General features: G+C 45.4%; 1 protein-coding gene across 3 annotated transcripts in view; it reads right to left on the minus strand.

The window, feature by feature from the left end:
• Nucleotides 1–473: 473 nt before the first annotated feature.
• The window catches only part of pamr1b (peptidase domain containing associated with muscle regeneration 1b), a 61156-nt gene continuing 47485 nt past the window's right edge, over nucleotides 474–14144 (minus strand). For 2 of the 3 annotated variants that reach the window (XM_035798412.2, XM_035798411.2), the window contains 10 exons: nucleotides 10908–11125; nucleotides 10206–10313; nucleotides 7117–7287; nucleotides 6167–6358; nucleotides 4934–5917; nucleotides 4569–4745; nucleotides 4286–4352; nucleotides 3379–3611; nucleotides 2700–3076; nucleotides 474–1875 (listed from right to left, as the gene is read on the minus strand). In XM_035798412.2, the coding sequence (XP_035654305.1) occupies nucleotides 1306–1875; nucleotides 2700–3076; nucleotides 3379–3611; nucleotides 4286–4352; nucleotides 4569–4745; nucleotides 4934–5917; nucleotides 6167–6358; nucleotides 7117–7287; nucleotides 10206–10313; nucleotides 10908–11125 (3097 nt within the window). In that variant the 3' untranslated portion in view covers nucleotides 474–1305. Of the gene's footprint in view, nucleotides 1876–2699; nucleotides 3077–3378; nucleotides 3612–4285; nucleotides 4353–4568; nucleotides 4746–4933; nucleotides 5918–6166; nucleotides 6359–7116; nucleotides 7288–10205; nucleotides 10314–10907; nucleotides 11126–12497; nucleotides 13931–14144 lie in introns of those variants that run through there. The other variant, XM_052474839.1, reaches the window with a different exon arrangement.

The raw sequence follows: 14144 nt of genomic DNA on the forward strand, positions 1-14144 counted from the left end.
AAGTAGTGCACTATGTAGGGAATAAGGTGACATTTTGGATGTAAGTTGGAACATATATTTTCTGGTTTCTATAGTGATATGTGTGGTTAGTCGTGATTGGGTAAATGTCCGGTTTAATGATCCAGGAGATTTCTATATCTATGTGTTTATTGTGTCCCATTATATGAAAATATATATTACAAAATCAATCATGAACGTAGTCATGATAGATGAGCATACAACATGTGTGCAGGACTTGTGAGCTTATTCTGTAGTTGTTTTCGTACATCTATTGTAAGTACACGGGTAATAGAGGAAGTGAAGTGAGCATAACTTTGGTGTGTGTGGATCCTCAGTTACTCTGGCCGTGAGCATCCCTCCATAGAAATTGATGTTTTGATGCATCCACCCTGTGGCTAAATGTTTCTCCGTCAATTACTTCCCTCATTTTCTCTTTAGATACTAGCAGAGGGGTCAACACTTAAGAGATTAACTTCATTATACATACTTTATTAGCTGGGTAGTCATGTAAGAGGGAGCTGTTCTAAACAATATCAGGTTGCTGCTGTTCGATTGAAGCCTTTCATTGTGGATATTTGACCTGGATTAATTCATAGGCTTTCGCTGGAGAATTGGCCCTGGCTGAACGGCTGGCTGATTTGCATAGCAAGCGCCAGGTTCTCTCTTTCATCTCTATTTATTACAATCATATGGGTCTCCTTGAATTAATACTGGATTAAAGCTCACAGAACCACTCTCCGTGATCAACGCCAATCAGACCACTGTGTCTTCACACACACCCACATATCGTTAATTAAAAACATGGCTTTGCCGTCCTTCTATACAATATGTACATCACTTGAGCCATGTGCAGAGCCATAATAATAATAATACATTACATTATATATATATATATATACATATCAAAGAATACAATGAAAACCAGGTTTTCCCAGAGGCCAGAGGGAACTGGTTTTCAAGTCGTTTTCAAGTCTGTAGCACCAAGTTGAAGGTAAAGCCTGAACACTGAAGTACTGTGAAGAGTGGAGGGTCTACCTGATCAGGCTGTGTTTGGGCACCCTAACATCAGTGCACCGCCCTGTGCAGTCCAGTATTGCTCTGCTCTTTACTGATCACACTCCCTGCCTGTGTTTGACAAGAAGGTGGACGGTGGGAGAAGAAAGGAGGGAAAGGCAGAATGGAGAAGACATTGGCAAATAAAAGGAACGGGGAATAATGATGAAGAGAGAGATTGGCAAAAAAAGCAGGTGTAGTTGGTTGGAGGGAGGAAAAGAGAGATACAGGGTGGGTCACATCCTGGTGATCTCACTTCATATGGCTCTCTATCCAGTCTTTGAAGTTAGCCACATGTGTGTACACAGTAAACAGGTCTGGGTCACACTCTCCCTGGTCATACCCGAAACTCACCAACCCCAGCAGCCGCCACTCCCCTTTGGACATGTCCCGCCCCCCTGGAGAGGCAAGAGAGGGGTCCTGGGTGGAGCCTGTCTGAGCGGGAAGGATCAGGATACCCCCTGTGTCCGCAGGACAGATGTTAGATGGGCCATAGTCGGGTCGCTGGCGGCCGCAGAGCATGTTGTCTGTAACGCTCACAGGCACGCCATTACGGGCATACTGCTGCTCGCAGGGCACCACGTCAGCCAGGTGCTGCACACCCACCCTGGCCCTCTCCTCTTCCCCAATCCGGGGGTCCGGCAGGGGGGCCCAGCCCATCACCAGCCCCTTTCTGGAGGTCGCCTCTTCCCCCTGGGTGTCAGGCAGACAGAGGGGCAGGACCTTCTCCCCGATACGAGCCTTGTCCAGCAGCTTGATCACGGCCAAGTCTGAGTCCAAGACCAGGGGGTCGTAGTTGTGGTGGACAGAGATAGAGGCCACCTGGAGGAGAAGAGGCGGGATGTTTAGAGAGACATAAAATAAATGATCACAAGGTAGACAGATAACATAAACTGGTCAGAGTAAGAAACAAGCAAGGAGGTATGGTCAGTGATACAAGGGATGGTCAGAATGAAGAGGGAATGATCAGAGAGAGAGTAGGGATGTTTCGAGAAAGAATAGAGAGAGAAAGGAGGTGTTACAAAAAGAAAAGCTGTAGAAAGAAGAGAGAGACTGTGCCAAACGTAACAGCAGGGTGACAGCTTGGCTCTCTGAGGGACGATGTTAGCTGGGCTTGTTACCTGGCAACTCACACTCCTCACTCATATGATCATACATTAATTAATTAATCCTTTATAAAGTGCAGTATGTACCATAAATCGACAAGTCATGTATCACAACCACATTGGTGTTTCCTTACAGTCAAAGTGGAACCTATTCAGTGTCTGAACATAAACAGACATGGGGCTGTATGGCTAGATGTGGTACACATGATGTCATGTTTGTAAAATGATGCATTATAATTGGACACAGGTTTAAAACCCCTGCCACCCAGCCATTGGTATTATATAGATCCCATAAGGCTGGTAAATGTAGAACCTCATGTGTGATGAACTGTACACCATAGTTGTATTTCAGTGTGATTAGTGCAGTGTGTGACTAACTGAGTACAGGTGGTCTCCCTAGCCTATATAGTTTAAACCCCTTTCATTCCTTACTTGCCACCCCCACCACCAACCCAGTTAGCCCTCTCCAAACCCTATCTCACTCCCTACTCCCCACCCCCCACCCCCAACCACCTCAGCCCTATCCAACCCCTCTCTTACCCTAAGATGCTGCAGGCCCTTGGTCTCCCGGAGGTCACTGCGGTAGTGTTTTCCCATCACCACCTTGACCTTGGCTGCATCAAGAGGGTACATCTTCCCCAGCTCAGTCACACAGTGGGCTGCCACCACCACACTCCGCTGGTTCACCAGGGCCCCGCTACACACCAGCTGCCAGCCTGAGGCATCGTCCTGCCCCTGGGACCCAGCCCCTGCTCCTGGTACAGCTCCAGGCCCCATATTTAGTGTCTTGTCCAGGCTGGCCTTCTTGTCTAGCTTGGTCCCTGCTATGTTGTTGGAGCGTCGGTAGATGGCGGCTAGCCAGGGCCAGTGGGACTCGGCTGGGCTCTGAGGGTCAAAGGTGGGATGCTTCCCACATACTGGGAAAAGAGAAGGATGGGGAGACAAGGGTGGAGAACAGGAAAGTGTGGCCAGGGAGGAGAAGAGAAAAGAAAGGGAAGGAAGATAATACACATTATACTTTCCAGAGTGATACAACACTTGATATTGTAATTTATGAAAAAATAATTCCATATCATACCCAACCTGGAATATTACTTTTTCAGCCCAATTTCCTTGATTGTTTAGTGTCTGGGTGTGGTTTGAAAGTGTCATTCTTGCATGCCTAAGTGGCAAGAAGAACCTTTATTTATATCAAGAAATGTGGCTCTGCTGTCCTCACCTGGCGAGCAGGAGACATGACGCCCGCTCCACTTGCCAGTCTTGAGGCAGGTGCGGCGAGCACTGCCTGAGTGGTGATAGAAGGGAGAGGCACACTCGTACGTTACGTGAGTGTAGAGGTGGTGGAAGCCCTGGGGCAGCTGGGATAGCACTGGAGGACCTTTGGTGGGACCGGCGGACTGGAAGAGCCTCCTGAACCCAGAGGAGGAGTAGAGCTTATGCACAGGGGTCTTCCTGAGAGGGAGAGAGGAGAGGGGTCAGTGGAGATGCCTTTACAGAAACAACTAGTGTATAATTAAGCAATAAGGCCCAAGGAGGTGCAACAAGGAGTGCCTGGATATAGCCCTTAGCCGTGGTATATTGACCTACCTGGTTAAATAAAGGTGAAATAAAAATATATATACCACAAACCCCCGATGTGCCTTATTGCTTGTGCCTTGAACTAGTTACCAACGTAATTAGAACAGTACAAATAAATGTTTTGGCTTTCCCGTGGTATGATATCCCACGGCCTTCAGCCTATCAGCATTCAGGGCTCGGACTACCCAGTTTATAATGTTCTTTAAGAGGCTAGCAGTGTGTTTAAGTAGCGTCCTTTAGGTTTTTAAATGGCAAACTTTGATGTGGGCTTCACATGGTAAAGTGCCTCAGTCATTAAAAGATAGAGTCATGTTTTCTGTTATGTTGTGTGCATTAATGAGGATCATACATAATATTCTCTTATGGTGTGTGTATGATGTTGCTATTATGATTATGCACATGTTTGTGGTTTTTAGATATAATGATCGCTAAGGTAAAGCAGATATCTGTAGTGTTGGAGAATGCTTTTGTCTGTCGTATTTATGTAGACTATATCTTGTGCATATTTTTGTCTGCTATGTAACATATGTTAATGTAAATCGACATACCTGAATGGAGCCTGTGGAGGCAGAACTCTCTGTCTGACCAGCTCGGAGACCTTGGGCTCTCTGCAGGCTGCAGAAAAACACACACAGGGTTCCCATTAAAACCTACTGTCAGGCAGGGAGCTGCTCTCATTCTCAATGTTGGGTTGATTAGAGGCTGCTAAAAGTAGCGCCTAACTTTCAGGTGCAACAGCGTATTCCTAGATGATAATCACAAAGTAGATGCACACGCATGCACACACGCTTGCCCGCAATCACACACAAACACACACATTCCAGTGCCTACCTCTCACACAAAGAGGTTGAGCGCCCCCCCAGGAGCTGCCAGGCTGGCAGGAGCGTCGGGCGTCACCACTAAGAGCGTATGAGTGGTTACAGAAGAACTCCACCGTCTCTGGCACCATCCCTGGCACCACCTGCTGGTACCCATGGTAGAGCTGCGGGAGAGGAGGACAGCGCTTCTCTGGAAGGAGGGAGTAAGGGAAGATAGAGGGTAAAGAGGGCAGGTGGTGAGAGCAGAAGGTGGAAAGGAGTGAGAAAGATGGAAAGGGAGTGAGAGAGTGTGAAATAAAACCTAAGATGTTGAGAGTCATTATAATATCGGTTTTAATGGTGCAGTGTATTTTACAACACGCACTTAAGATGTCTTACCGTTGATGATTTGGTTCTCTCTCTTCTCATCCTCAGACTCTTTAGTTGGCTTTTCTGAATCTTTTCCTGCATTTTCCCCTTCAGGTTTGCTTGTACTTGCCGCTGTGTCTTTGGCTCCTCTTGAATCTTTAGTTGATCCCATGTCTTTAGTCGATCCTATGTCTTTGCGTGGTTTTCCCACAGCCATTTTGGTTTCCTGACCTCCTGATGAATATGGGGTGAACTGTGTGTTGTTACTTCTAGTTGGAATAATACTCTTCACAACGTCTTTAGACACTGTTGTATTCAGACCCTGCTCGATGTCATTGGTGCCGAACACGTCTGTAACAGTGTAATCTATGGCAAATGTGTCTCCCCGTGGTTTTATCTCAGTGTAATCTATGGCAAATGTGTCTCCCCGTGGTTTTAAGTCGTTAGGATCAACTATGTTTGGACCACTGCTTGTATCTCCCGGTTGCTCTTTCTTCTCCTGTCCTTTATCTTCCACCACCACCACTATCTCAGGAATCTCTGTAGTCTTGCCTATCTCCTGCAGCACGTCTGTGTCTCCCCCCGTATCTGGACTGCCATCTGTGTCCTCTGTGGTTTTCCCCAAGTCATTTTCTCTGTCTCCCTCCACTGTGTTTAACATGTCATCTGTTTCTTTACTGTCCACTTTATCCTTGCTACCTCCAGTAGGTTTCTCTAGCCCCGTTTCTTTTTCTTTGTCACTCGTTGTATCCTTGCTTCCTTCTGGGATATTCACCCGAGTAATGTCTATGTTTTTCTCTTTACCATCTCTAATGTCCACTGTCGTGTTCCTCAGGCCTGTGTCTGGCTCTTTACCAGCCACGTCCTCCTTGATACCCGTAGTATTGTCTATCCCTTTGTCTTTGGGTTTTTCAATGTCTTTATTTGTGTCTGTGTCAGTGTCTTTGTCTTTCTCTGCATCCGTGTCTTTGTTCTTTTCTGTATCTTTGCCTGATTCAGCAAGTGTGTTATTCACTGTAAGAACAAGAATAGAATACAAAGTTAATTACTGGGTTTAAATGGCTGTAAATAAGTGTTATACAGTTGACTGACGATTCTAAATGGTTGTACACATTTTACTCGTGAAATATTGTCAATTTCACAGAGGCTTGGTCACCTAGTACATTAATTTACAATAATAATAGGTCACTGTTGATGTCTGTCAAAACCTGTTCCCACTGTCTCCAAACTCTGAATCCTGCCATGCCATGCTCTGACCCTAACCTTTGCCACAGGTGGGAGGTGTTCCGCTCCAGGTGTTGTTGGGAAGACAGGTTCTCTGGTGGGTTCCGCTCAGCTTGTAGGGCTGGTAGCACAGATACTGCAGGGCAAGGATGACGTCATTGGGACCGTACACCTTGAAGTGGTCTCCATGGATGGGCTTGGCTGGGATGGCACAGAACTTCACCATGGGCACTGCAGAGGAACAGAGAGGTCATGTAGGCTCAGTGAGATGGGACTGAGGTGGTCAGACACTATTGCTTTAGTGTTAATATGTCTCAAATGTTATTGTATAAAACAAACCTACAGCGTTAATGTCACTAAGGTGAATCAGGTTTGATTTTTCACAAAGCACCCCAATATACACTGACTGCACCAAACATTAGGAACACCTTCCTATATTGAGTTAGACCCCTTCTTCCCTCAGAACAGCGGCCCATCAACTCTACAAGGTATCAAAAGTGTTCCACAGGGATTCTGGCTCATGTTGACTCCAATTCTTCTCATAGTTGTGTCAAGTTAGCGGGATGTCCTTTGGGTGGTGGACCATTCTTGATACACACGGGAAACTGTTGAGTGTGAAAAACCCAGCAGCATTGCAATTTCTTGACACACTCAATTCGTTGCACCTGGTACCTACTACCATACACCATTCAAAGGCACTTAAATATTTTGTCTAGCCCATTCACACTCTGAATGGCACACACACACGATACAAGTGTCAATTGTCTCAATGCTTAAAAATCCTTCTTTAACCTGTCTCCTCCCCTTCATCTACACTGATTGAAGTGGATTTGACAAGTGACATCAATAAGAGATTATAACTTTCATCTGGATTCACCTGGTCAGTCTATGTCATGGAAAGAGCAGGTGTTCCTAATGTTTTTTACACTCAGCATACATTGTGCTTTGCCTCACTCTCTCTGTGCCCCTCTCTCTCATGGGCCTCTTACCACACTGGGGGGCAGGGGCGCTCCAGGTGCCATCCCGGAGGCATACGGCTGTGCGGACCCCCCTCAGCTCGAACCCAGGGTCACAGCTGAATATGACTTGTGCCCCTGAGTTATGGAATACCCCCTCTGTGGTGCCATGGACAGGTACCGGGGGCCTCCGACAACCTACAACTAGAGGGATACACACAAACCCATAAACACACATACACAATTACACACAACTCTTCTCATGCTTTCTGAGCACATTGTGTTTTGTCTTCTGAACACTATAATGTCACCAATCTTCTGCCATCCATAAACACCACTTCAGTGTGTTCACTGCTGTGTGATACAGTATTAGCATTGTGTTGTCTGGTATAACCACAACTCTTTCTGAATAGCCACCTACAGCCTAAGGGCTCTCAGAAACCCGTTCGTTATTTACAAACCATTTCTTCCTCCTCAGAATTACCTCTTTGACTAGCTAGAAGTTTATAAATACAGCCTCCACATCGTGCTGCCTTATTAATAGGTCATTTCAGCAGGCCTGGAAAAGTCTGAACAGCTCACAAGGCGACATACAGAGGAATAAATAGAACAGTCCTAGTAAAAAGAAGCTTTAGTTTCCAAAGCAGTAAAGTGTTTTTATGATGTGGGTTGGTAGCGTAGGGCTTGCGTTGGTAGTGTGGAATGGAATAGTGGGTGTAATTGTTCAGACAATTGTGGCTCCTTTGCGTTATTATTGCTGTCTCTACCTTCTTGCCCTTTCTGTGCCCAATAATGTCCGTACCCTGTTTTGTGCTGCTGTCATGTTGTGTTGCTACCATGCTGTATTGTCATGTGTTGCTACCATGCTATGTTGTTGTCTTAGGTCTCTCTTTATGTAGTGTTGTGTTGTCTCTCTCTTGTCGTGATATGTGCTTTGTCTAATATATTTTATTTTTATTTTTTATTTTTAATCCCAGCCCCCGTCCCAGCAGGAGCCCGTTTGTCTTTTTAATAGGCTGTCATTGTAAATAGGAATTTGCCATTAACTGACTTGCCTAGAGGTAAAGGTTAAAAAAAAAAGACAATGATTGACTTTGAAACAGAGAACTTGATTGACACAAATAGAACACGTCAATTTGTAATTCACTATCGGTTCCCCTGTCTCTCTGGCCAGGAACAAAGCAAAATACCAAGCACAAACATATCTGCACAAACACATGTACACCCCCCCCATCCACACACCACGTGAACATGGGGTGTGTATATGTAGGGCTGTTATTATGTGCATCATATCACTTTGTAATGGTGGATATACAAGCATTTCGCTACACCCGCAATAACATCTACTAAATATGTGCATGAGACCAATAACATTTGATTTGTTTGATTTTGATTTGATATCCCCTCTGTGTCATAGACCATACTGTGTCATAGGATCAGCCTCTCTCCCCCTCTCTGGCCGTGGTCGGACAGCGTTGTGATCCAAAACCATCAGAGGAACCCTCCCCATTACCACTATCTCCCTGCCTACCAACATTTCCATCCTCTAGTCGAGCTGCACGTGAGACGGGACAGGGAGCTTTCACTTGGCTTTCCGCATGTGGAGAAGGACAAGGTGCACCACCCTGTTAAGTCATTTTCTTTCTTAGAAAAACAGATAAAAGGTGTGTGTGTGGGGGGGGTTAAATGAGAGTCTATCATATCCTCTGTGTTTGCCCACACCCCTGTCCTCTAATCACAGTGTCTGTCTGTCTACCCCAGTATAGTCAATCTTCTACTGGGCTGTCTCTACTGGGATGAGTCATAGGCATTATTAAGGAATGCTAACAGAGGATGTTATGATTAATGAAGCCCCATTAATCACCCACTAACTCCTGTCAACGCCTCAGAAACTATGTTTCAATAATCATCTAAAATATAGACTGTTGCATCATCGGAAATATACAGAGTGTCAAGAAAGAGTCTTGAAAGCATGTTATCCTGAAGAAGGTTGTTTGGAATATTGTTTAATGATAGGTAACTTATTGCAGACCCAAAGTGCAGCTGCTGCCAAATCCACCATTTCAGTTTTTTTGTCTAACTAACTGCCTCTGGGATAAACTGGGAGTAATGTACACGTGTTTCCACAACATATACCACATTAGTGTTATCCTAAATCTACCTCACAAACGAGCAGGCCAGCTCTCCTCATGGGAATACCAGCTGAACAACGTGGACGGAATTCCATCCCTCCAATTCTTCCATGCGTTTTATGAGCGCCTCTCATCCAACGGAAAAGCTGGCTTAGATTATAGAGGCAGGTTTGTTTCACCATTAGTTTTATAGACTCAACTGTAGCCCTGAAAATAAAACCACCTGAAAAAATGAATAGGGTTCTTGGCCAACCTGTTTTCTCTGGGTCCGGGGGGAGGAAAGGGTAGTGGTGTGGTGGTGGGTATGGAAACCCAGGCCTGTGTCCAGACACCCATAAAGAAGCAGGGTTGTGGTGGAGATGTGAACAGAAGGAGCTCCAGAAATAGAGGGCCCTGTTGGACCTCTATTAGGATGAGGTAGGGGGCTGTCTGGCATTGTGTGGGTGGCAGCCAGGTGACTGCCCCAGATACAGATGGCCATAGGGAAGCCTAGCTATGTTTAGCCTTGCTTACTCATTCTCTGTCTGCCAATATCTATCATTATCTGTCTCTCTTCCTCACTGTCTCTCCCTCTCTCTCGTCATTCTCTCTCAGTCCCTCTTTCTCTCCAAGATGTTTTCATAAACTCAGATCGTGAGCTGTAATTTCATGAAGTTCTAATTCCGTCAAGTGGTTATAGCGGTTTATGGTCCATCTGTCGACACGTGACCGTTTTTACAAGCAGCTGATTGGCCTGGGCCAGATGACCAGTAGGGAAGGCAGCTGGTCTGGAAGCTCTCCACACCACAGAGCCCTTGTGATGGTGACTCACTCGCTGTTGTTAGCACTTATGGGACTCTGAGGATATGGTCAGGGGAGAAGTCCAACATAGATACTCTGCATGCTTGTTGTCTGTGGTCTTTGTTTTAACTGTACTACATCTGACGTACATCAGTAACATATGTCACATCACCTTTGTGACTAGGCTAACCCAACGTTTAGTGTACTCACCATTCTCACACCTCTGTCCAGTGTAGCCAGCCAGACAGCCACAGTGGTAGGTGTGGGACGTGTCCAGGATACAGGTTCCATCATGGAGACAGGGGGAGGAGCTGCATGCTGAAAACACACGGAGCAGGAAGGATGCTTAGACACATAAAATGGACTACATAACAGCAGTAATATATATAGACCAGGAGAGGAACTATTGCTGTGTCCTTAGTATTGCTTTGAACTGGTGGGAAAATTTGTAGTGGATAGCTTATGTTGGGGATATGGCCAAAAATGTAAAGACGGTATTAAAGTGTGAAAATTCATGCCTACTCTCCAACACCCTTCCCTAAAAATGTACCGTAACCTACTACAGTATGTATTTTTGGCATGAGTACAGCTGGCTTGCAGTACTGTGTTACAGTGTGTGTTCATAGTGATTGGGTATGAATGAGGAACTGAGTGACAGGTTAAATTGGTAAGTAATAAGGGGTTAGGCTGCCAAGCAAGTATCCCCAGGCAGGAGTTTGATAAGGGTGTGCCCTGCTTAGTTATCATAACAGTTAACATTCATGTAGCTTTTTCAACTTTCTAAACTAATTTCCATTTAAACCACAATTATAATAATATTGAATTAGCATACTTTTGCTACAAAATCCACAGTGATCTACTTAAGTCACCATTAGATACATAGATTTCCTCTCAGACATGTACTGTTCCTACCTGAGCTCTCCTGGAAGATGGCAAAGAAGCCGTCAAAGTTCTTATAGCCATCGGACACAAACAGGACATGTAGGGAGTTGCCGGAGCTCTGGATTGGAGTAGGCCTGTCGTTCCCACAGAACCGACCAATCACACGAGAGTTGATGCTGTCACCATCACGCACCTCTACATAGTCGTAGCGACAGGAGTGGTCGAACTCAAGGCTCAGCATCATGAACCTGTGGGTGGAGATGGAGGGAGGTGGTTAGAAGTGTCTAGGGAGAGTGCTCTAAATTATTGTACTGCACATGTAGCAGAGGTCAGCTGAGTTTATTTAGTGGTATTGACAGTTTACATCAATGTGATGTACTAATGGAAGTATGGGGTTTGGGGGCTTAGTTTGCTACATAAATTCACATCAAATAAAATTTTTATTGGTCACATACAAGTGATTAGCGAAATGCTTATCCTTCTAGCTCCGAGAGTGCAGTAATATCTAACAAGTAATATCAAACAAATTATTCAACATATACCCAATACACACAAATCTAAGGAGAAATTAATTAAGACTATATACATATGGGCGAGCAATGTCAGAGCGGAGTGACTAAGATACAGTAGAATAGTATAGAATACAGTATATACATATGAAATGAGTAATGCAATATATGTAAATATAATTAAGTGAATGAGATACCGTAGAATAGTATAGAATACAGTATATACATATGAGATGAGTAATGCCAAATATGTAAACATTAAAGTGACTTGTGCTACATTGCTTAAAGTGGCCAGTGATTTCTAGTCTATGTCTACAGGCAGCAGCCTCTAATGTGCTAGTGATGGCTGTTTAACAGTCTGATGGCCTTGAGATAGAAGCTGTTTTTCAGTCTCTCGGTCCCAGCTTTGATGCACCTGTACCTCGCCTTCTGGATGATAACAGGCTGAATAGGCAGTGGCTCGGGTGGTTGATGTCCTTGATGATCTTTTTTTGGCCTTCCTGTGACATTGGGTGCTGTAGGTGTCCTGGAGGGAGGGTAGTTTGCCACCGGTAATGCGATGGGCAGACCGCACCACCATCTGGAGAGCCTTGCAGTTGCCGTACCAGGCGGTGATACAGACAGGATGCTTTCAATTGTGCATCTATAAAAATTTGTGAGGGTTTTAGGTGACAAGCCAAATTTCTTTGAGGCTCTGTTGCGCCTTCTTCACCACACTGTCAGTGTATGTGGTCCATTTCAGTTTGACAGTGATGTGAACTCCAAGGAACTTGAAGCTTTCCACCTTCTCCACTGTGTTCCCGTCGATGTAGATAGGGGGTGCACCCTCTGCTGTTTCCTGAAGTCCACGATCATCATCTTTGTTTTGTTGAGTGAGGTTTTTTTCCAGGCACCACAATCCCAAGCTCTCACCGCCTCCGTGTAGGCTGTCTCGTCATCGTTGGTAATCATGCCTACTACTGTTGTGTCGTTTACAAACTTGATGATTGAGTTGGAGGAGTGCTTGGCCATGCAGTCATGGGTGAACAGGGAGTACAGGAGGGGGCTGAGCACACACTCTTCTGGGGCCCCAGTGTTGAGGATCAGCAGAGTGGAGAGTGATGTTTCCTACCTTCACCACCTGGGGGCGGACCATCAGGAAGTCCAGGACCCAGTTGCACAGGGTGGGGTTCAGACCCAGGGCCTCAAGCTTAATGATGGCGCTTGCATCATCTGTGGCTCTATTGGGGCAGTAAGAAAATTGAAGTGGGTTTAGGGTGTCAGGTAAGGTAGAGATATGATTCTTGACTGGTCTCTCAATGCACTTCATGATGACAGAGGTGAGTGCTATAGGGCAAAAGCCATTAAGCTCATTTAACCTTTGCCTTCATGGGTACAGGAACAATGGGGGCCATCTTGAAGCATGTGGGGACAGCAGACTGGGATAGGGAGAGATTGAATATGCCTGTAAACACACCAGCTAGCTGGTCTGCGCATGCTCTGAGGACGCGGCTAGGAATGCTGTCTGGGCCGGCAGCCTTGCAAAGCTTAACATGTTTAAATGTTTTACTCACGTCAGCCACGGAGAAGGAGAGCCAACAGTCCATGGTAGCGGCCATACCGGTGGCACTGTGTTATCCTCAAAGCGTGCAAGAATGTGTTTAGCCTGTCCGGAAGCAAGACGTCGGTCTCGGCGACGTAGCTGGTTTTCCTTTTGTAGTCAGTGATTGTCTGTAGCTGTTGAGTCATTGAATTATGACTCACCCTTATCTCTATACTGACGTTCAGCTTGTTTGATTGTCCGTGGCGGTAATGGAGGATAATTATCTTTGGAGATAATATGGCTGGAATTTAATTGTGAGGTATTCTACATCGGGTGAACAAAAGGACTTGAGTTCCGGTAGGTTTCTAGAATTACACCATGAGTCGTTAATCATTAAACAAACCCTTTCGCCCTTCTGCTTTCCGGAGAGATATTTATTCCTGTCTGCGCGATGTACTGAGAATCCTGCTGGCTTTACCGACTCCGGTAGAGTATCGAAAGAGTCATGTTTCCGTTAAATAAAGTATGTTGCAGGCCCCGATGTCTCTCTGGAAAGAAATCCTTGCTCTAAGCTCATCAACTTTGTTATCCAAAGACTGAACATTAGCGAGTAATATACTCGGAAGCGAAGGGTGGTGTGCGCGCCTCCTAAGTCGAACCAGCAGGTGCCTCTCCTCCGCCGGCGATATTTTGGGTCGGTCTCTGGAATAAGTTAAATTGCTCTGGAAGGATCTGTTCCAGGGAAGTCGTATTCCTGGTCATAATGCTGGTAGTTCTTGTGAGTTACCACAACTCTAATATCAATAGTTCTTCCCGGCTGTATGTAATGACACAAAACATTTCCTGATTTCCTCCTTTTCTATGTCTCTATTTTAGTATTGTCAGGGCGTGAGTTGGGGTGGGCATTCTATGCTTTGTTTTCTATGTTTTCCACTACTATGCTTTTGGCCTGGTATGGTTCCCAATCAGAGGCAGCTGTCAATCGTTGTCTCTGATTGAGAACCATACTTAGGTAGCCTGTGTTCCCACTATGATTTGTGGGTAGTTGTTTTCTGTCTCTGTGTCTGCACCAGACAGAACTGTTTAGTTTTCGTTCGTTCTCTTGTTATTTTGTGTTGTGTTCACTTTAAATAAATATTAACATGGATACGTACTGCACTTTGGTCCTCCTCTTCTTCCACCAACGGCCGTTACAGAACTACCCACCACCACCAAAGGACCAAGCAGCGTGGTGAA

Source organism: Oncorhynchus keta, chromosome 22 (assembly GCF_023373465.1).
Source record: "Oncorhynchus keta strain PuntledgeMale-10-30-2019 chromosome 22, Oket_V2, whole genome shotgun sequence".
In the NCBI taxonomy this organism is placed as follows: domain Eukaryota; kingdom Metazoa; phylum Chordata; class Actinopteri; order Salmoniformes; family Salmonidae; genus Oncorhynchus; species Oncorhynchus keta.